The sequence below is a fragment of the Mauremys mutica genome, chromosome 16 (assembly GCF_020497125.1).
Source record: "Mauremys mutica isolate MM-2020 ecotype Southern chromosome 16, ASM2049712v1, whole genome shotgun sequence".
NCBI lineage: Eukaryota > Metazoa > Chordata > Testudines > Geoemydidae > Mauremys > Mauremys mutica.
Genome location: NC_059087.1, coordinates 16232829 through 16253544, shown reverse-complemented (window position 1 = coordinate 16253544; position 20716 = coordinate 16232829). Strand labels below are relative to the sequence as shown.

Genomic DNA, 20716 nt, shown 5'->3' with positions numbered 1-20716 from the left:
GCCATCTTGAGAGTAGAGAGACGCGGGATGGTCGCCGCCATGTCGCAAAGGCTGATGGGAAACAGCCCGGGAATGGGGTGAAAAGGTTTAATAGGGGGCATCCACTAGATCTTTGGAGATGAATTTTCTTTAGACTCAGCCCGCGAGTGGAGGATACTGTATGTTTTTCGAGGGGGATTCGTGCTGTTTCCAAGACCTCGAGTGGGAGCTTGGAGAAATTGCCCGGCCGGACGCCTCGGCGTGGCTGTGATTTAGGACTATTAAAAGGCGAATATCAGGTGGAGGGGTCACCCTGCCTCCTATAGCTAGCAGCGTTATAAGTGATAAAGGGATCGGGGTAAAGTAGGCGTTTCCCATCAGGCCTTGCGGCAACGGCGGCGCGGGCTGCGGGAATGAGGTAAAAGCGGGAGGGGGCGGGGAGCTTCTAGCAGGAAATTCAGCGCCAAAGCTGCGGTGGGGGGAGAGAGCGACGCGAACGAGTCTAGTCTAGGAGCAGCGCCACCTCCCAGCCCCATGGCGGAGACCAAGGTGAGGATGCCGACGCTTCCCTTAGCAGTCTGGGGTGGAGGGGCTCCCTGGCGAGCGCTGGGGCGGCCTGGGGCCCGGGAGCAGGAGGTGGCGTGGGGCGGCCTGGCGCTGAGGGAGCGGGCTAGGGTGGATGGGGGCCTGGAGAAGCAGCGGGGAACAGACGGGGGAGAAGCCCGCGGGCTGGGCGGGTGACGGGCCTCGGGGAGTAGGGAGGCTGTCTGGGAGAGCAGTGGGGTTTAGGGGCCTCCTGGCGAGGGGACCCGAGGCCGAGCGAGCAGATGAGACCGGGGGCCGCGGAGGGAGGTAGGAGGGCGGCCTTGTCTTGGCGGGAAAGGGGGCCCGGGTGGCTGTTCGCCCAGCATCCCCAGGTGCACGTGGGGTCGGGTATTCACCCTGCTAGGGGCTGTCCGGGCCCACGTGCGTCCCGGTCTCTTGCTGGGGCCCATCCCTTTGCGGCCGGGCCGAGACACGGTGACATCCCTTTCCGCCTCGCTCTGGCTCCTGGCCCTGCCGCGGGGTGGGCTCTGCCCCAAGCGGGCGTTTGAGCCTCCGCAGGCGCCACAATCTGGTTTATGACTCAGGAGCTTTTGAAGGTGGCCCCCACCGCCCCCTTCTCCCCCATGGTACTGGCAGGGCCGGGTCTAGTCATTCTAGACTCCCACGTGCTTTTATATCGCGGATGGGTGGGATTTTATCGCAACACTGATTCGTTTTCTTTCGCCACCTCTAACGTGCTTATTGTTACTTACGATTTTCTTGTGGCGCCTGCAGGGAATCGAACTGGGGGCGGAATAAAGGGATCAATGAGGTTTGTTTATCTCAGTGCTGGAGTCTATCAGTTCTACAAGCCTGGCCTGTGTTCTCTCTGGGATGCTTTCCCCCTTCTCTTGGAAACAGTCAGGTCTTGGTGCAGTGCTCTGCAGCCATTCTTCTATCGAAGTTGTATTACTATGGCTGTTCTCCATTTTCTTGTGTGCTAGAACACTGATGACATTCAACAGGTGTCACCAAAAGGTGTGTTGTAGCATCTTTGAACTAACCCTTGTTTCCTGTTGAACCATTACTTGTATTCTTGTAACAAATAAAAGCCCCAACCAAGTTGAGGGCCCTGTTGTGCTGTGTGTTGTACATACATTTAGTGAGAGACGGTATCTGCCCAGAGTTTATAATGTAAATTGCCAGTGGTGAGGAAGAACAGAATTATTATCTTAATTTTCCATATAGAGAACAGGCACAGATATTAAGTGATTTGACCAGGATCTCACAGTCTGTGGCAGAGCTGGAATTGAATTAAGATCTCCAGAGTCCCTTGCTAATGCCTTAACCATAAGACCATGCTTTCTCCCTCCCTGTATGACAAAGAAACTGTTTGCTAGACTTCTGGAATATTCTTGTGGCTTCTTTGGCTATGGAAGAACCACACTTCGTTTCTTGGCTTCTTAAATGAGAAGGCTCTTAGTGATTCATATATATTAAAATAAAGTCAAGAACAAAGACAACATAGCTGCAGGGTAAAGTGTTAAACTGGGAATTCAGTTGTATGATACTAACTCTTATCGTTGTATAAATCCATATCTAAAAATCTGTCTACATTTTACGTGTGTATCAAAGGGGTACTCTCAACATTTAAAAAATTCTGATAGAGCACTCTTTAAATGGTATGTGCTGAGATCTTGGGTTTTCTCCTCTCAATGACATTTATAAGATCTTTTCAGTAAGATAAACTGATCATATGTTCACTATTGTGATCTTAGGTGTTATAATTGAATTTAAAATTGCTGTATGCGTTTTAAATTGATATAGCATCCCACTGTGTATCTAATACTTTAAATGGAATTTTTCAAGAAGGCCATGAATGGTTTTTACAGAACTTCATGCTCTTTTCCTCTCCTCTCCCCCCCCCAAGTTACTTAGGCTGTATTAGTAAATGTCCATTCTCTCATTTGTCTAATCAAATATTTTGATACACGATTGACCCAATATTATAGAAGAGCTCCTATTGCAGCTGTCAGTCTACTTGTTCCCTATTGATACTAAGCTACTATATTAAATTGCACATATGAAGTCATATAATTTGAAAACACTAACTGTATATCTGAATCCAACATTTACATTAAAAATCTCACTTTTCTTAAATTTCACGTGTGCCACGATGATTTAATTTTGAGGGTTTTTTAAATCTCTGTCTTAATATTTCCTTAATATACAGATCTTGGTCTTTTTAAAATAACCTGCTTTGAGTGCGCAGTGTCTCAAAACCAATAACTTAAATGATAAAAACAGACATGGATATGGTGATAAGTATACTCCTTAACTTGTCTGGGATCCTTATAATGTAGAAGACTCTGAACTCGTAAACTTCAGCATCTGAAGTTCACTGTAAATGGAGACACTTGTAATGAATACCCCTTAAAAGCCTTCATTTGTAATAACTATTGTGTCAGAACTCTAAGCCTGTACAAAGGAGCACTACTTCAATAACTTAAAACATACACCTTTACCCCGATATAACACAAATTTGGCTATAACGCGGTAAAGCAGCACTCCCGGGGCGGGGGGGGGGGGGCTGCACTCTCTGACGGATCAAAGCAAGTTTGATATATCGCAGTTTCACCTATAATGCGGTAAGATTTATTTTTTTTGCTCCCGAGGACAGCGTTATATCGGGATAGAGGTGTATTATCCAAAACCAATAATAGGGGAACCATTTTTCCTAGCCTTAGGCTAGTTTGCTAATTCTAGGTTTCCAGCCAATACTTTAATCAAGATTTAAAAATAAAATCAGTGTAATATTTAAATACTTCTAGCATTGCATGAATGCCAACATTCTCTTTAACCTGAGACATTTTGATGCTGTTCTAGTGTTACAAGATTGGGTTATATCTAAAAGCAAGACATAGTGCTGTTACTTTAGATCTTGTGATGATTAATTTTTTAAAGGAACATTGTAGCTATGTGATCTTAATTGTATGGTAGTGAGAATACTAGGGAGGGGGCATCTTTTGCTTTCCGTTGGCAGAGCTAATTGCACAAACCTGGGAGCTCTTTGTGTTCATCTGTTCTACCCCACAAGCTCCCTGTGTGCCATGCTCCCATCCTCTATTTCAAGGACTTTTGAACTCCTCCATCTATTCCCTTATGCCTAGGACTCTGTGCCCCCGTTTCTCCAAAAATACATCCTTTCTCTTTTTTCATGGCAGGGATCTACAATATAAAAGGAAGTCTTGATTTTTGTTTTCAGAGAGCTAGCACAGTGCTTTGACATACAGACCAAAACCTTTTTTATTTTCAAAAAACTTTTAGAAATTTTCTGCCCTCAGGGTAGGAGTGGGCAAACTTTTTGGCCTGAGGGCCACATCTGGATATGGAAATTGTATGGCAGGCCATGAATGCTCACAAAATTGGGGTTGGGGTGAAGGAGGGGGGTGAGGGCTCTGGGGTGGGGCCAGAAATGAGGAGTTCAGGATGCAGGAGGGGGCTCCAGGCTGGGGCAGGGAGCAGGGTGAGGGCTGAGGATGCAGGCTCTGGGGTGGGGCTGGGGATGAGGAGTTTAGGGTGCAGGAGGGGGCTCCGGGTTAGGATTGAGAGGTTTGGAGGGTGGGAGAGCGATCAGGGTTGGGGCATGGGGAGGGAGTGAGGGCTCCAGCTGGGGGTGCAGATGGGGATGAGGGGTGCAGGAGGGGGCTCTGGGCTGGGATCGAGGGGTTCAGAGGGCGGGAGGGGCTCAGGTGCAGGCTCTGGGTGGTGCTTACCTCAAGCAACTCCCAGAAGCAGCGGCATGTTCCCCCTCTGGGTCCTAGGCAGGGGTACAGCCAGGCAGCTCTACGTGCTGCCCCATCCGCCATCCCCGCAGCTCCCATTGTCCGGGAACTGTGGCCAATGGGAGCTGCTGGGGCAGCGCGTGGCGCCCCCTGGCTGCCCCTAAACATAGGAGCTGGAGGAGGGACCAGCTGCTTTCGAGAGCCGCGCAAAGCGTCTGCTGACCCCGCTCCCCAGTCCCAGTCCCTGCTCCCCAGGGCCAGATTAAATTGCCTGGCGGGCTAGATGTGGCCGGCGTGCTGGATGTGGCCCACAGACTGTAGTTTGCCCACCCCTGGGTTAAGGAAGAAATTGGAAAATGAGTTGATTTATTTTGTGACAGTAAGAGTTTAGTCTTAATATACAAGAAAATATGGCAGCTTCTGATTTTTACTAATACCTAACTTTAAGGCTGTTAATTATAAGTGCTGTTATGGTTTGTATGCATGATCGAAGTTGCTGAAATCAGTAAGCAAAAAAGCATGTCTTCAGGCTTGTCTACGCAGTGCATTCATGTGCACCAGCTGGGATGTAAATGTTAGTGCTTTCCAGCATGTTGTTCTCTAGCAGGCCTTGTGGACCCTGCTGAAATGCACTAAAAGTTCCTTAGTGCATGTCAAATGGGAATACATCAGTTTGTGTTAGAGAACTTTTGTGTGGAACTTGCTAGTGGACACTAGTCAGTCAGTGCACCATACTCTGGTGTGTACTAGAATTTACACCACAGCTGGTGTGCACCTGTGCAGTATGTAGACAAGCCCTTAGACTCCTGGGTGAGTGTTCCTGTGTTTCACTAATGTGAAAGAAATTTCTTCTTTCCAAGAGAGAAGGTTTATACTGCATATTTTAAAAGGCTGAATAAAATTTAGATGTATGGAGTTCAGATTCTGATGTTGTACTACTTACACTTTGTTAGTGTATATGTAGTTGGAACATTCAGAGTAGTTCCTAAATACCTTTGGTAATGTATGTTAAATACAGACGTAGCCACTGCAGAACTGTTTTTAAAATTGCATTATTACAATTTGGAATTTTTTTCTCAGGAAACGCATGAGGAACATGACACCTCAACTGAAAACGCAGATGATTCTAACCATGATCCTCAATTTGAGCCCATAGTTTCCCTTCCTGAACAAGAGATCAAGACCCTTGAGGAGGATGAGGAAGAACTCTTTAAGATGTAAGTAGTGTGGCACTGGGTATGTATCTAAACACTAGTTGCTTTTAAACTTGGAAAAACACTAATAAAAGGTAGGAAGGTATCTTGTTGCAAAACACCACACGGGGTACTGGCCTAAGACAATGTAGTACTAGTAGAAAGAAAACGGCACATGATATGACTAATGTCGGTGCCCCTGGAGTGTTGGGGCTGATATAGTGTAACATGATGAAATCCTGACTCTCTAATGATATCAAATTGATATTGGAAAAGTTTGGATTAGAAAAAATTTAAACTTGTTAACTCGAATTGTACAAAAATGTTGAGTCTAGAGATGTGTAACTGTGTGTCACAAAGTAGGTTTTTCTTTTTTTAAAGTTAACATGTCCTACTCTGCTTAAATATTTGGGTCGTCATGAGACTACTCCCTCCCTCCCTCCTCCTCCCCCCCCACACATACATAGTAGAAGTTGTTTTACTTACTGAATCAATATTTTGTAGACTGGAGGTGTAAATGCCCCACCTCTCTAACTCTTCAATGGTTCCCTTCTGCCATCATCTGGAGCAGTCATGGAAACACCTCTTGCTCTTGCCATTGTGTTGGCAGACATCAAATTTTAATAGTTATATGATTAGAAAACTGGGCAAACTGGCTTAATCTGAAATGTTTAAATGTTGTAGAATGCCTTGAATTTTTCCTAAGCTGGAGACCTCTTTAGAGAGAGAGAAGTGTATGTAGCACAAGAGTTAAGATGCATTCCTCTTGCTTCGTGATGCTCCTGCTTCAAATAGGCATGAAGTGCATTTGGGAAAAGTCAGATGGCCAAAAGTAGTCATTTTCAAGCTTTGTTCCAGAGTGTGCTCCTGTAAGGGACTCTGATAACACATGGTTCTACGAGAACATTTCCAAAAATTGACCTGCATGAGTAGCACGATCATTAAGCTTTTCTGTGTGTTAAGTGATGTGCAGTCCCAGATGAAAAAAGCCATTCTCTTATAAAGACAACCCTTGAAGAAACACTGGAATAGGTTCTGTTGTCTAAGGATCAGAGGGTCCTTTTAATAGAGTTTAGGAAAGTTCTTAAGGTGCCAGCAGTTCAATAGGTTGTACAGCAAAAGGAAGTGTTTTGACAAAAATTTGCTGAGATCTGGCTGGATGCCAGTGCTCTGGGCTTTCCTGAATCCTAAGGTTCCAAAAAAAAATAAGCCACCTTGAATCCAGGTAGTTGATCTGCAGGGAAGCAAAAAGAATCTTGGGGGAGAGGAGACATGTTTCTGCATATCTGGAAAAGAGTTTAGGCAACTACTTTTAAATGTTCGTCTCGCCTTTAACAAGTTTGTTAATTAACAAAACTGAAAGTAGGCCAACATGTCTGGCTTCATTTGTGTTTTTGTTGAATCACTGGTTGTAATTTCAGTGCACTAATGGCATTCCAAATATACACAACAGTAACACAGCTCTTCTGTAACTTAAATTTGTGTGCCCTCTGATTTAAAAAAAAAAAAAAAAGGCATGAAATTCAATTTTTGATGGAATAAATTCAGTGCTAATATGGAGCTGTTTTGGAATTAGAGACATTATTTCAGCAAAATTTTGGTGGGGCAGTGAAGCTGTTTTTTAATGACTCCATTCATACAGTATTCTGTCCTGAACTAGTTCATTGAGTACTGATAGCATGGTGCTCAATTTGCCTACAAAATCTGTTATCTTGTACTCTAACTTGTTGGTGAGGACTCTGGATTTATTTTCTCTCTCCTAAAAGCTCTATGGAATCTTAACTTTCACCTAAGACATGTGGGCTGAAGGACCTTTTATCCAGCGTGGTTTGTTCTTGCATACAAACTCTAATCTCTTGCTCTCTTTCTCAAGGCGTGCAAAGCTGTTTCGATTTGCATCAGAAAATGATCTTCCAGAGTGGAAAGAACGAGGAACTGGGGATGTGAAACTCCTGAAGCACAGGGAGAAGGGAACAATTCGCCTTCTCATGAGGAGAGATAAAACCCTAAAAATCTGTGCAAATCATTATAGTATGTTTGTTCCATTATTTCCCATAACTTCCCTTTGGCTGTCAACTATATTTCACATAAAAATAGATATCAAGTCTTATAGGTTTCATGCATGTTTTGTTTACACTAAAAATGGCTTGGAAGAATGGGCCAATGTTCTAACAGCAGCAAATAGACAGGTGCTGTGTATGCATCCAGCTTGATGCCTGTTTAATTTTATTGTGCACAGTTCCATAATACTACAGATGCATATATTTACAAAAAGGGTAAGCAAGTGTAACAAGGCAGTTAAAAAGATACTATTCTATGTTGAATATTTGTAGAGTTTGTTGTCGCAGGATACTGAAACAGAATTTTAAAATGGCGTAAAGGGAGGAGGGAGAAATCACTTAAATGAACAATCTGAGAGGAAAGCTAAGTGCTGTCTATAATACGGAAGATTACCAGCAGTAGAAAGGGAGAAACTTTACTATTTTATTTGGATGCTCTTGTACCTTCCTTTTGAGGCATCTGCATTGGCCACTATCTAAGAAAATACTTTTTAGACTGTTGGTCTTTCAGTAGGGGAACTTTGCATTCTAAAATTGTATTAAATTGGAACTGTGGTGTGTGTTTGTTTGTTTTTTGTTGGGGGTGGAGGGTTGAATAGAGGGGGAGTTGAATAGAAGTATGTGGTTAGCACTCTGTTTGGCAGTATTGACCTCCCATTGCAGATTGTTCTAGGACATGGGACAGAACAACATGGGCAACATCTTTTTTTTTTTTCCCCTCCTCCCTCCCCCCACCTCTCCAGCTAGAAATAACTTTGCATTACAATCCCCTGTGAGGAATAACATCTTTTATTTATTTCATCTTACTAAGAGCTAACTTTCTTAAAGGTACTTGTTGGGCTTATGTGGAAATGTATTTCAAAATGTTATATGCAGCTGGACTAATCAGTTCTTTTTTCTTTGTAGTTACACCTTTAATGGAGCTGAAGCCTAATGCTGGAAGTGACAGGGCATGGGTCTGGAACACACATGCTGACTTTGCAGATGAAAGTCCAAAACCTGAACTTTTGGCAATTCGGTTCCTAAATGCAGAAAGTGAGTTATGGCACAAGATCAGTTTCTTCTGATATTTATATTATGAGCCTTAGGAAGTAACTTTGGGCCATTTAATACTGCACAGTATTTTACAGTAAATGTATGAAAGTAGTTACCACTACCTTTTGTAGCTCCCATGGTAGAAAAGAATAAATATTCCCTGTATTTTTAAAGAATCTGTCCCACTGGCTGTAAGCACTCAAAATGGGGTGAGCGGGGAGAAAAAACTTCATTTGCCCATAGAAAGCCACTCTAATATTTGTCTGTAAGGACAGTCCCTTCTATCTAAATAGTACTGCAGCAGAATTAATTCAGAGTGCAACTAGTTAATTAGTAATGCTCAGAATATGTAGATAAATAGAGTAGTTATGCTCCATCTCCATCCAACATCATCTTTATAACTTTTTTTTTGTCTTGATAAGTGTGCTGACACTCTGTTTTCAAGAGAGCTTGTTAGTGTTTCCAAATAATTTTAATGCAATAAAACTCCAGGACTTCAACCAGTGTATTCATCTTACTTTCATTAATTACCTGAACTTCATGTTTTAATGAAGATTAAATTTGTGGCATTACAAATACTGTATGGAAGTCATCACCTTGTATTAAATCTTCCATTCAGGTGCATCTTCCTGAGAATCCCATACTTTACTGACTGCTACACTGAACAAGTACTAGGTGTTAATATCCACTTGTCTCTTCCTTCTAACATATCAAACGAAATTTCCTCTAAGTGGAATATAGTAGTCCTAACAACCACAGATAACTTGGACAATAGGTTATAGTAAATCTTTCTAGACTAAAGTTTATTTTTTAAAAGTTATATATTGTTTGATATAATGCTCCCAAAGTTGGCATAGTTTGACTCTTCATAGAAATGGTGCTAGATTCTGGTTCTGTTCTTTTATGATAATGAAAGGCTTTGAGCATTGTGGAGGAATCGCACTCCTGTTGGAGGGAGTGTCTCATATCTGTGGTCAGAGCAGGCAAATTCTCACATCTATTGTTCAAAACATCAAACTAATTTGACTGTGCAGTATCTCCTCTAGGTAACTTAGGATAATAGATGCCATGATTTAGGGAATTGGATGTGAAATTATTTGTATCTTGGTAGCACCTGAGTACCCCAGCCAGGAGTGGTTAGGGACTATACAGATATAGAATGGAAGCCACTCTCTGCCACAAATATCTTACAAACAACAAGATAAGTGACAGATTGTAGTGGTTGGTCTGGAATTCCCTACTTGGAATGCCAGACTGTGCATTCATTCCTAAATAGAACATGCAAAGACTAACTGTATGAGAAATAGAATGAGACTTGGAAAACAAAATGGCTGCCACACTTCTTCCCTTCTCACCCCCCCCCCCCCCCCAATGGCTATTGGGTGAGTGACTTGCTCTCTGGGGCTGCTGAAACCCCTTCTGCCTGTGACACAGGCATCCAAGGAGAATACTGTAGTGGCTGCACAACCAGCTTGATTTTTCGCTTCCAGTTCCTGTCTAATCTAGTGGTAGCTCTTGTAAGGGGAGAAGCACTTCTAGATCCAGCTGTTCTCACTAGCCTTTAAGTAGTTAATGCAGCAGTGTATGACTGTCAAAGACCATCATAACTTCTGGCTTCTTAATTGTGCATCCCACATAGCTTTCAGGTTGCATGCTACTAGTTCTGTGTCAGTGGGTTAGCCAAATTAAAATGTCTAGCTTGGCACATAGGAGGAAGGTAAGATGTTGGTAGCATTTTTGTTTACTACCATGTTCCATTGCACAGTTGGGACCTTGTGGCAGATCCATATTAACACATGTTGGCAAACAACGTTTTCTTCTGTTTCACCTTTCTAATACAGCATCCTTTCTTCTTCAGGCAAACTTTCACTGAAACCAAGCCTTCTATTTAAACCCCTGAATCCTCTACCAAAAAAAAGTCTACTTGGAGGAATAACATTAAAATCACAATCCTAAATTTATCTCTGAGTTTGGGGGTGAGGGAGGGCTTTCATTGCCTCCTATATCTATATATATCTATATATACACTGCGTTCCAGTAGCAGATAAGAGGGCCTAGAAAGCAGACTATTAGTGGAGTTCCTTCTTGGGTTCATAGATAAAGAATTAAAGTTCAGTTTCAGGTCCTGTCAAGGGGTGTCACTATGCATGATGAACTCCTTTTCAAAGAACTCTTCTTAAAATCCGTTAGGAGGATGCATGCTAAAAAACTTCTCGCTTCATATTCAGTCTTTAAAAATGTGCATTTTCCTGTGAAGCAATAGTGACCTCAAGTGGCCAGTCATGCTATCCTCAGTGTGGGCTTATCAAATTATCCTTTCTGGTTCTATTTTGAGAGTGACTTGACCGTGGTTATCTGCTTCTCAAATTATTCCAGTTAGAAAGGGTTGGAGGGATGCTTATTGTAATCAGAAAGTTTCTAACTTTGGTTCTGAACAGTTCCATTTCAATCGCTTAGACTGAAATGTATTGAAGTATATTGTCTTCAAAAGAATTCTGGTTAGCTGTAACTTGTGCCATGTTACTTGCATCTTTTTACTGCTGGCATTGTATGTTGTGGTCTTTGTGTTTTAATAAAAGTGTACAGTTTGTGCTCATGAAACAGACTGGATTTTCAACTCTGGAGACTGAAATTCTCCCTTCACGTGCAGTATAGGCAGTGATGGTGCAAACTTGCCATTCCTCCTTAGTTCCACCAGGATACAGCTATCTCTAGGTGTGAGAAAATAAATGTCTATGGTCCTCTCAGTCCCTGGCCTTTGACTGTGAACAAGAATGTGTGGTAGGCTTCTGATGTGAATGCCTACTAGCTAAGGTATAGATAGAAGTTCAGCTAGCTTAAAATAGCGCTTAGCAGAAGAACCTTAAGATGAGAACTTTGCAAAAACCTGCTCAAAGGTGCAACATCCACTGCTTTCTTTGGAGAGTATTTAAATGAGAAATAATTGAAGCCTGTATACTTAAGATCACTTGAACTAAGATGAAATCCACTAAGTACATATTTCTTGACAAAAAAGGCAGTCAAACTGAAATGTAGAAATGAGTTTGTTTCAGGATAAATGTCTGTTTAGAGCAAAAAGATCTAAAGAATAGAGGCATTGTAAATTTTAAGGTAGGGGTTCTCAAACTGGGGGTCAGGACCCCTCAGGGGGTCACGAGGTTAATACCTGGGGCGTCGCGAGCTGCCAGCCTCCACCCCAAATTCCGCTTCTCCAGCATATATATTTAACACCATTATTTAAAAAAAAGTGTTTTTTAATTTATAAGGGGGTTGTACTTAGAGGCTTGCTATGTGAAAGGGGTCACCAGTACAAAAGTTTGAGAACCACTGATTTAAGGTAATAAAGAAACATTTTATTTCCTCCAAACAGATGCACAGAAATTCAAGGCAAAATTTGAAGAATGCAGGAATGAGGTAGACAAGAAAGCAAACAAGGGTAAGATGTTATCTCCTCTTGGAATTTAGATGAGTACTTCACCTTTTTGTCCTCTTCTTTTCCAAGTTTTTAATGCCTATGGTGGGGACGAGGGAATATCCTTAGATTGCTCACTGTAATATTTGGTGCCTCTTGGCAGACTCACTCTGTGCCTGACTGCAATCTTCAGTCCAGGGGCTTTTTCAGTCTGCTAGAGTAATGGTCCAGGGTGTTGAACTCTTCTTTCCTTGTAGAAGACTTGCAATTGCTCCTGGGACACAATTTTTAGGGTAGTTATTATAGGAAGGCTTTTCATTATTTATACAGAAAACATACTACAGTTGAGTAATAGTTTTACCATACTGATTTTTTTTTGTAATCTTCCTGTGTTCACAAGTAAATACCCCAGTTGCAGGATTATATTTTAAACTAATTTTTGAAACTTGGTTCATTTTGTTTAAATTGAAAAGTTACTTTACCAATTTAATTTGATGGTTCTATATGACACACACAACAGAGAGCTTCTCTCCATTATATGTGAACAAATATCTTCAATTTCACATAGAGATTAAAAATTTAGAATGGAATTCTGAGTTTGGATCTACTAAAGGAGTAAAGTATAGATTCCTACTGGTCGGCAATTCAGATGCTTCAGGAAATCTGAGTGGTTTAGGCAATGCAGGAAACTGAATTGCCTTGTAAACTGTAGCGTTAGTTCTCTCTCACTCAAGCAAAGATGTTGGCGTGGCGGGAGAGAGGAGGCTAGAGACCTGAATTGCAAATAACTCCTTATTAGGATAAGGATATTCTCTAAGGAGCTGGAAGTTGTATGGAACCAGCACATCCAATTCCACAAAATATGCCTTGTGAGTAGTTACCTTGTAGCAATCAAAAAAACTGTTCATGAGGGCACTGAAAGGGATACCAACCTGTTTAGTTGGCAAGCTATGGCCTAGTGTATTGTTTTTTTAAAAACAACCCGGAGGGGGAAGGAGTGATTCTACATTCATTTGGCATGGGATGGATCAGCAAGGGAAAAGAAACAGTATGAATCATCTTAGTGTATGGCAGAGAGTTCAAAAAACACCTTATCCTCTCTCTAAAGCCAGTGACATTCTTTCTTTAGTAAAACAAGTTAACATAGCCTTCCTATTGTTAATTAAATCTACCATACTGTGTGTAACTTTTTCTTCAAACAATCTCTCTTAGCAGGCACAGAGAAAAATGATAGTGCTGACAAAGTTGCTGAGAAATTAGAAGAGCTTTCTGTAAAGGAAGAGAGCAAAAAATCTGAGAAGAAAGAAGAGACCAAGGGAAAAACTGAAGAAAAGCAATAAATCATCTTGGGCCTTGTGTTTTTTCCTTAATTTTTTTTTAATTTTTACAAGGGACTTTATAAAGAACTGAATTCTGACATTCAGGTTGTTTTTTCTAAGCTTTTGCCCTTTGGAAGATGTCTTCAGAAAATCCATTCCCCAGTCATGAAAATGTACTGTGCTAACTTTCTTTTCCATAGTGGAAACACTTATTTATAGTCATCCAAAAGAGTGAATAAAACAAATTTGAAAACAGCATCAAAGGACAGAACTGAGTTTTCTATACACTTCAAACACTTGTGACTATAATTCTTGCACTTGGTGTTTACATATTTGAGGGTGCGTGTCTTCATATAAGTGATGTAATCAGATTAGATTAAGTGCATTTTAATCCTTCCTGTTGGTAAAATTATGCAGACATTTCTTGTATGGTATGTTATATTAAATTAGTAGACTTAAACAGGCCTCTTACACCAGTTTTGGGTGTTTGCTAATTGAGGATTGTTCCTGCTTGATGGGGTACATACAGTTTTCTTTAGCAGACCAGTGTACCTATTGCTTCCTACGAGGCTATAGTGCCACAGAATTCTGGATGGTAGAACTTATAATACTCTTGGCACAACTCCACTGGTATGATGGCCACTTATGGCAGACAGTAGTGGGGAAAAGGCATCCTTTGACTTATCATTGGATGTAATTTAATACAGTCTCATGTACGTTCTTTCATTACAAAAAATAAGTAGGAAGCAGCTTTTTAAAAGTCTTAATGACTTTCAAAAGCTCTTTTAACCATGCTAAAGGATCAAGAGTGCTGTTTGCGTTAGAAAAAAAATTATAAAACCTACTTATATTGTAGCTAGGACCATAGATCACTCATGATGTGCCATTCACTGACTCTTAAGGACCATCTGTTTACCAGAGATAGTTAGTGGGGTTTTTTGTTTTTGTTTGTTTTAATGTATCTACTTAATGTTAGGGATGAATCTAACCTTGTTAGACAACATGCCATGGAGCTCCTCAAAGCAGAGTTTCCCATGGTTGTTTGTTTTTTTTTTTTTGCTGTGTGCCCTACCACCACCATCTGAGTGGCATAAGACAGTCCCCTACTCCTGCCTATCCAGGGCAGAAAGTGATTCATTGAGACAAGCAGATGGCAGGACCCAGCTGGGCCTCCCTGGAGAAGTGCATAGCCTCCCTTTCATTCCTGCAGTGTTTAAAATAGACAGGGGTATGGCTTTCTGGTTGAGTGCAGGGCAGTAAACAAGAATGCTCAGGAAGATTTCAGTGGTCAGTGATGCGTGGGAAGGCAGCAGGCTATGGGTGGGGTTACATGTGCTTTCCTGCCCCAAACCCTGTATGCTCTCCCTAACTTGGACACCTGGAGCCCCTTGCCCCAACTCACACACCCCAGATAACCTCCTCCCACGGTTTGAAATACAATGGTGTAAGCAATACACTCCAACAATCACTTTCTAAATTTGGCACTGATGTGTTCAGAACTTGCAATCACTTAACCAGAATTTGTGGAGTTGTAAAATACTTGCATTTTAGAAAAGTATGAGGTACTAATACTACTACAAACATTAAACCTATAATTTGAATATGCAAGATGGAATATAATGTTAATATGCTCCTAAAATGGGAATAAGTAGTATGGTTCAAGCTGCTCCCTTAACAGTGGTTATTAGCAATGGATCTACTTAATTTCTAACTACTGCTAGAGTTTTGGAAGAATTAAACCAGGATAGAAAACACAATGTAAAGCCTTTACATTCAGTAAATGTCTTGTTAATTTTCTGGTGGACAATTTCCTTGTACAAAGATTAACACAACTGTCAGTAAAACAATTATTTAAAAATAAACTCAATCTAGTCTTTCTAAACTGTAAAGATGTGATGACCAATAATATCTAAAAGAGGGAACTGAATATTGATAGAGGGTCTAAAAGCCTGCTGACTTCCCTCATGTAGACTCCTCCATTTATGAAATTTAAAGTCTCCAAGACAAAGTACATGGAAAATTACACAAATTTAAAGCATATTTAATGCTAAATACCTTTTTGATGTTGTAGTAAATTGATCAAATCTGGAACTATAAAGAAGGTACTCCATTTTATATTAAAGGGAAAAAATTAAACTTTTGGCATGAGCAAAGTTCATGTCTCTTCCCCATTACTAGCACAACAGCTTTTCACAAGTACTACCTGGTGTAGGATTTGCCCCTTACAAACACCAGATACATAAATCAACTGTTTTAGAATTATAAAGCTCCTAGGGAATAAAACAAATACCTCAGCTGTCTCCTCCATAAGGGATCTCAGCAGCATGATGTGTTTGATATGTGTTTTTGATTTAAGATAGTATTGTATGTTTCCAAATACTTAATTTTACTGCCATCTGAATGTAAAAGCCAAAATGTTATGTATTCATGAAAGCCACTGTAGATTTAAATGGAAGCTGACAAGCAATGTTTTTAAATTTGTTAAAGAGGAGGTGAAGTTTACAAATCTAATTTCAAAATAAACTATGCGTTAAATTTTTTCATTTAAAAGATTTGCTTTTTTATTTAAAAAAAACAACAAAACCTTGTGTTGGAAATGCAAACACAATAGATTATGCTACTGCATAAGAAGAAAACGGGCCATTCTAGTTTTGCTGTTGAGCCTGACTGGAAAAAAAATTAATACTCATGTACACTTCATTTTTTTTTTAAATCTGTTAATCCCAGTTATTGTTACAATTAAAATAAATTGTCATTACTTCATTGTATGATTTTCAGTCACTCACGCATGTGTGTTTAGTTTTATTGGCTTGATATTTTTACCCTAGTGTTCAGATGAATTGATTCAGGCTTTACTTCATGGGCCATATTCATCCTTAGTGAAAGTCCCTTGGTATGAATTTTTCCCTAGGCGTTTGTGTAGTGCTCATGTCTTGTTAGTATTCACATTGCTGCTTCCGTTTTCCAAGTAAAACGCCTAAAACAGTTTCTGTGGAAAGGCATTTCAAAGAAAAGTTCGGTTTTTTTGTTTGTTTTTTAAATTAAACTGAAACATTACTACCTTAAAAAAAAAGTATCTCAATCTAATGGGCTGCTGTTCTATAACTAGAAAAGCAAGAACTGGTTTAAAAAAGGAACTTAACATAATAAAAATTAGACTTGAAAAAGAATCTTCAAGTTTTGTATAGAAAACTTTGTATAGTTTTCAGAAACTAAAGACTGTTGACTACCATGTTATGTTCTCAGGATGTTTTTCAGTTTGATTTATTTCCCCTGCCCTTTTATGACAGTATTGCTCACTGTTGGTAGTTTCAGGTTCCATTTAGGGATATGTTCTGATGTATTCACCAGGTGTGTCTTGAACTTTAATGGTGTATGTGTAAAATTTATGTGTATCATTCTACTTTTGCAGAATCTTCAGTGCTTAGTGAAGAAGAGATACTCAGTGACAGAACCAAACTTTTTTTCCCCTTGCCAGTCTGAAAGTATTCCCCAAGCTCAATAAGGGAAACATTTTTCTCTTGATAATAGGGAAGATTTTTTTTAAATAGAATTATTTGTGAAATCTTTACAACTGCAGATCTTGAATCTTACGATAAGTGTTCTAGATTTGTTTATATTGCCCACTTAATGAGCTTCTAAAAGGACAGTATTGATAAAGGCTTGTATAAATGTTTTCACTATATGTGTTTAAGAATCTGCCTCAGAGGACTTACTCTACATATGGTATTAGTATAGTAATATGATGTATGAAATTAGATATCTCAGACATCCGTTCTTGTGAAATTCTTAGTTATATGCTGGACAAATATACTGGAATAGTAACTCATTCCTATATTTGTAGAGGTATCTAGTTGAATTACCATATCAAATTGTCAGTTATGAAACTGCAGGTATGGAAATGGGAGTAACACAAATTTGCTAAGGTAGTACTTTTTAAAGTTTGATTGAGATAATTCAGTGGTTACTTCTATTATGCTTACATGCTCAATCCTAGTGAGGAAATTCACAGGATTCCATTTTGGTATGTTACCAGCTATTTACTCACTTCAACCCCAGCTTGCCTAGAGAATTTTTAATCTTATGACAATATATAATATATTGGGGGAGGAGAGGAGTCTTTAAAAATAATGCACCCAAAAGCAACATTAAGGGCAGAATATGCTTTAATTTGTGACTTGCAGAATTCTTGCTTGCCTGATTTGCAGAAATTATGCTGTCAATATGAACAGAATGGTGACATTTTTCTTGTTGGGATATAGTGATCAGCTGTTTGGGAGAATGGAGAGAATTAAGTTGTGGGGCTAGTGATAATCCTGTGTCCAATTTAGAAACAGCTGAATCCTCTATATGGATTATGAAGGCCTGAATAAATAAATATAGGAATAAGCAGATCTCTGTGTGTATGTGTGTGTGTGTACACACACACACACATCCCTTATCATTTTTTTAAATGCCTTCAGTGTACTTGTTTAAACTTGACCTTTAATTATTTTGAAGTCTGCACTAATGGGTGTGAATTTCTGTAGAAGAGGATCATATTCAGTAAGTCTTACACACTAAACTGTGTTTTGCATACCTTAAATAAGGTAGGTACATATTAGAAAATTGCTAATACTGAGCTTCATAAGGAGGTAAACAACACAAGATTGCATAAAAACAAGCTACTTTAATATATTAAATACTGGATGCTTAATCATTACAACACAACCCAGACCCTTCCCAAAAAAATTGTCTTGTCATTATGCCATATTGATGAAAGCTGCTGTCTTATGTAAAGCAGACACTTGCCCAAGTGTCATCTGCAATTAAAAATTTTTCTACATAGGGTGATGTATCGTGTGTCCAACATAAATGTAATTAATTTTCTGAGTTTGAGGTGTCACTGGGAAATTTTCAGAGCTCTAAGCACAATGCTGATCAGATATGAGAGTTGCAGATTGAAACAAGACTACAATGCAGGTCTGTTGTATTTTTTTGAAGCAAACAGTTTAAATACAAATGCTATTTTCAAAGCAGCAATGTAGTGGTCATTTTTCCCCTGCCCCCAACTCTAATTTGTTTAAATTTGCCTAATTTAGAACTTTTCAGCAGCCACCTAGAAGATGGACACAGCATTTTACTAGTAGTGGCTGTCTAGGTGGAAGTCTGGAGACTTCAAAGTACTTCTTTAGAAGATTAAGAAATACTCTGTTCACCACTTCCTTCTTTGTCAACACTCACTGGATTTTGTTATTAAGTGAAAAAGACCTCAGTTATCTTAAAACTAGGGCTGTCAAGCGATTTAAAAAAAATAATCAGTTAATCGTGATTAAAAATTGTGATTAATGGCAAAGTTAATATAATACCATTTATTTAAATATTTTGAATGTTTTCTACATTTCTCCAACTATATTGATTTCAATTACAACACAGAATACAAAGTGTACAGTGCTCACTTTATATTTATTTTTTATTACAAGTATTTGCACTGTAAAAAAATAGTATATTTCAATTCAGCTAATTACTGTAATGCAATCTCTTTATCATGAAAGTTGAACTTACAAATATAGAATGATGTACACAAAAAGCATTCAAAAATAAAACTTAAAATTCAAGAACCTGCAAATCCACTCAGTCCTACTTCTTGTTCAGCCAGTCGCTCAGACAAACAAGTTTGTTTACATTTAGAGGAGATTATGCTGCTGGCTTCTTGTTTACAGTGTCACCTGAAAGTGAGACCAGGTGTTCTCATGGCACTGTTGTAGCCGGTGTCACAAGATATTTATGTGCCATATGCGCTAAAGAGTCATATGTCCCTTCATGCTTCAACCACCATTCCAAGGGACATGCGTCCATGCTGATGAGGGGTTCTGCTTGATAACAATCCAAAGCAGTTCATGTTCATTTTCAGGTTCAATGACACATGTTCATTTTCATTATCTGCATCAGAGGCCACCAGCAGATGGTTGATTTTCTTTTTTGGTGGTTCGGGTTCTTTAGTTTCTGCATTGGAGCATTGATCTTTTAAGACTCCTGAAAGCATGCTCCACACCTCGTCCCTCTCAGATTTTGAAAGGCACTTCAGATTTTTAAACCTTGGGTCAAGGTTGCTAACTGTAGCTAACTTTAGAAATATCACATTGGTACCTTCTTTGCGTTTTGTGAAATCTGCTGTGAAAGTGTTCTTAAAATGAACATGTGCTGAGTCATCATCTGAGACTGCTATAACATGAAAACAGAGCAGGGTCATACTATTCTCCAAGGAGTTCAGTCACAAATTTAATTAACGCATTTCAGTATTTTTTTTTAACGAGCATCATCAGCATGGAAGCATGTCCTCTAGAATCATGGCTGAAAAATGAAGGGGCATATGAATGTTTAGCATATCTGGCACATAAATTTCTTGCAGTGTCAGCTATAAAAGTGTCATGCAAATGCCTGTTCTCACTTTTCGGTGACATTGTAAAAAAGAGGCCTGTAAATGTAAACAAACTTGTTTGCCTTAGCAATTGGCTGAAGGAGAAGTAGGACTGAGTGGACTTGGAGGGTCTGAATTTTTATATTGTGTTTTTGAGTGCAGTTATGTAACACTATGTAAATCACTTTCACAACAAAGATTGTACTATGGTACTTGTATGAAGTAAACTGAAATTATTTTGTTTACAAATATTTGTGAAAATGATCAAAAATAATATGCTTTGATTGCAATTGCAACAGCATACCATATATATTAAAATGTAGAAAAACATCCAAAATATTTAATAAATTGTAATTGCCATTGTATTGTTTAACAGTGCGATTAAAACTGATTAATTGTGAAAAATTTGAGTTAATCATGTGAGTTAACTGCAATTAATTGATAGCCCTAATTAAAACTCGTTTGATACCTTTTAGAATAAAAAGGGATGTAAAATCAAATTGTTTTAAGAGGAAAGAGAAAGTTGCTAGCTGATATTCTGAGATTTCATAGTTATAAATCAATAATTTCTCAAAGTAGAATTAGAGGATCTGGTTGGTAGTGCTGTATGCTGCCATGTAGCAGTCTTCGGTTTAATTTCTTGTCCTTGTTCTTATTCCTCAGGGTCCCATGGGCTTTGAGTGCTGCATAGATACACAGCAAGCAAGTTGCTTAAAAGCTTCCCTCCATCCAATTGAAATGTGACACTGAAAGGTGTGCAGTCCCATTTGCCTGTGCAGCTTCATCTCAATCTTATCTGATCAAATTGATCTAGTTCTGAAGGGGGAGGATGGTAAATTTTGAAATACTATAGTGATGAAGTGATGGATGGTAGGTCTCACCAAAGGGACCCTCCTGGTCATTACATTTCCTCCACTCATCTCACTTCTCTAAAAAAGAGAGTTACAGATTTAGCCAAATGAAGGCTTTAGGAAAAGCTTATACTCAAGGAAGAGCTTCAGTTCAGGT

At 39.5% G+C, this 20716-nt stretch overlaps 1 protein-coding gene and 1 non-coding gene across 5 annotated transcripts; both read left to right on the top strand.

The window, feature by feature from the left end:
• The first annotated feature begins 21 nt into the window (after nt 1–21).
• On the top strand, nt 22–15872 carry RANBP1 (RAN binding protein 1). 4 transcript variants are annotated; one of them, XM_044989513.1, is made up of 6 exons: nt 22–528; nt 5370–5506; nt 7356–7513; nt 8449–8577; nt 11948–12013; nt 13205–15872. In XM_044989513.1, the coding sequence occupies exons 1-6, from the start codon at nt 514–516 to the stop codon at nt 13327–13329; spliced, it is 630 nt and encodes a 209-aa protein (XP_044845448.1). In that variant the 5' UTR covers nt 22–513; the 3' UTR covers nt 13330–15872. The 4 variants fall into 4 exon arrangements, with proteins under 4 accessions (XP_044845448.1, XP_044845447.1, XP_044845446.1 ...); XM_044989512.1 differs by having other exon boundaries at nt 24–528; nt 13202–15872; XM_044989511.1 differs by lacking the exon at nt 22–528 and adding an exon at nt 1393–1542.
• On the top strand, nt 12149–12276 carry LOC123351315. Its single transcript, XR_006574003.1, has one exon. It is a non-coding gene; the product is annotated as a small nucleolar RNA SNORA77 (small nucleolar RNA).
• Nucleotides 15873–20716: the final 4844 nt, after the last annotated feature.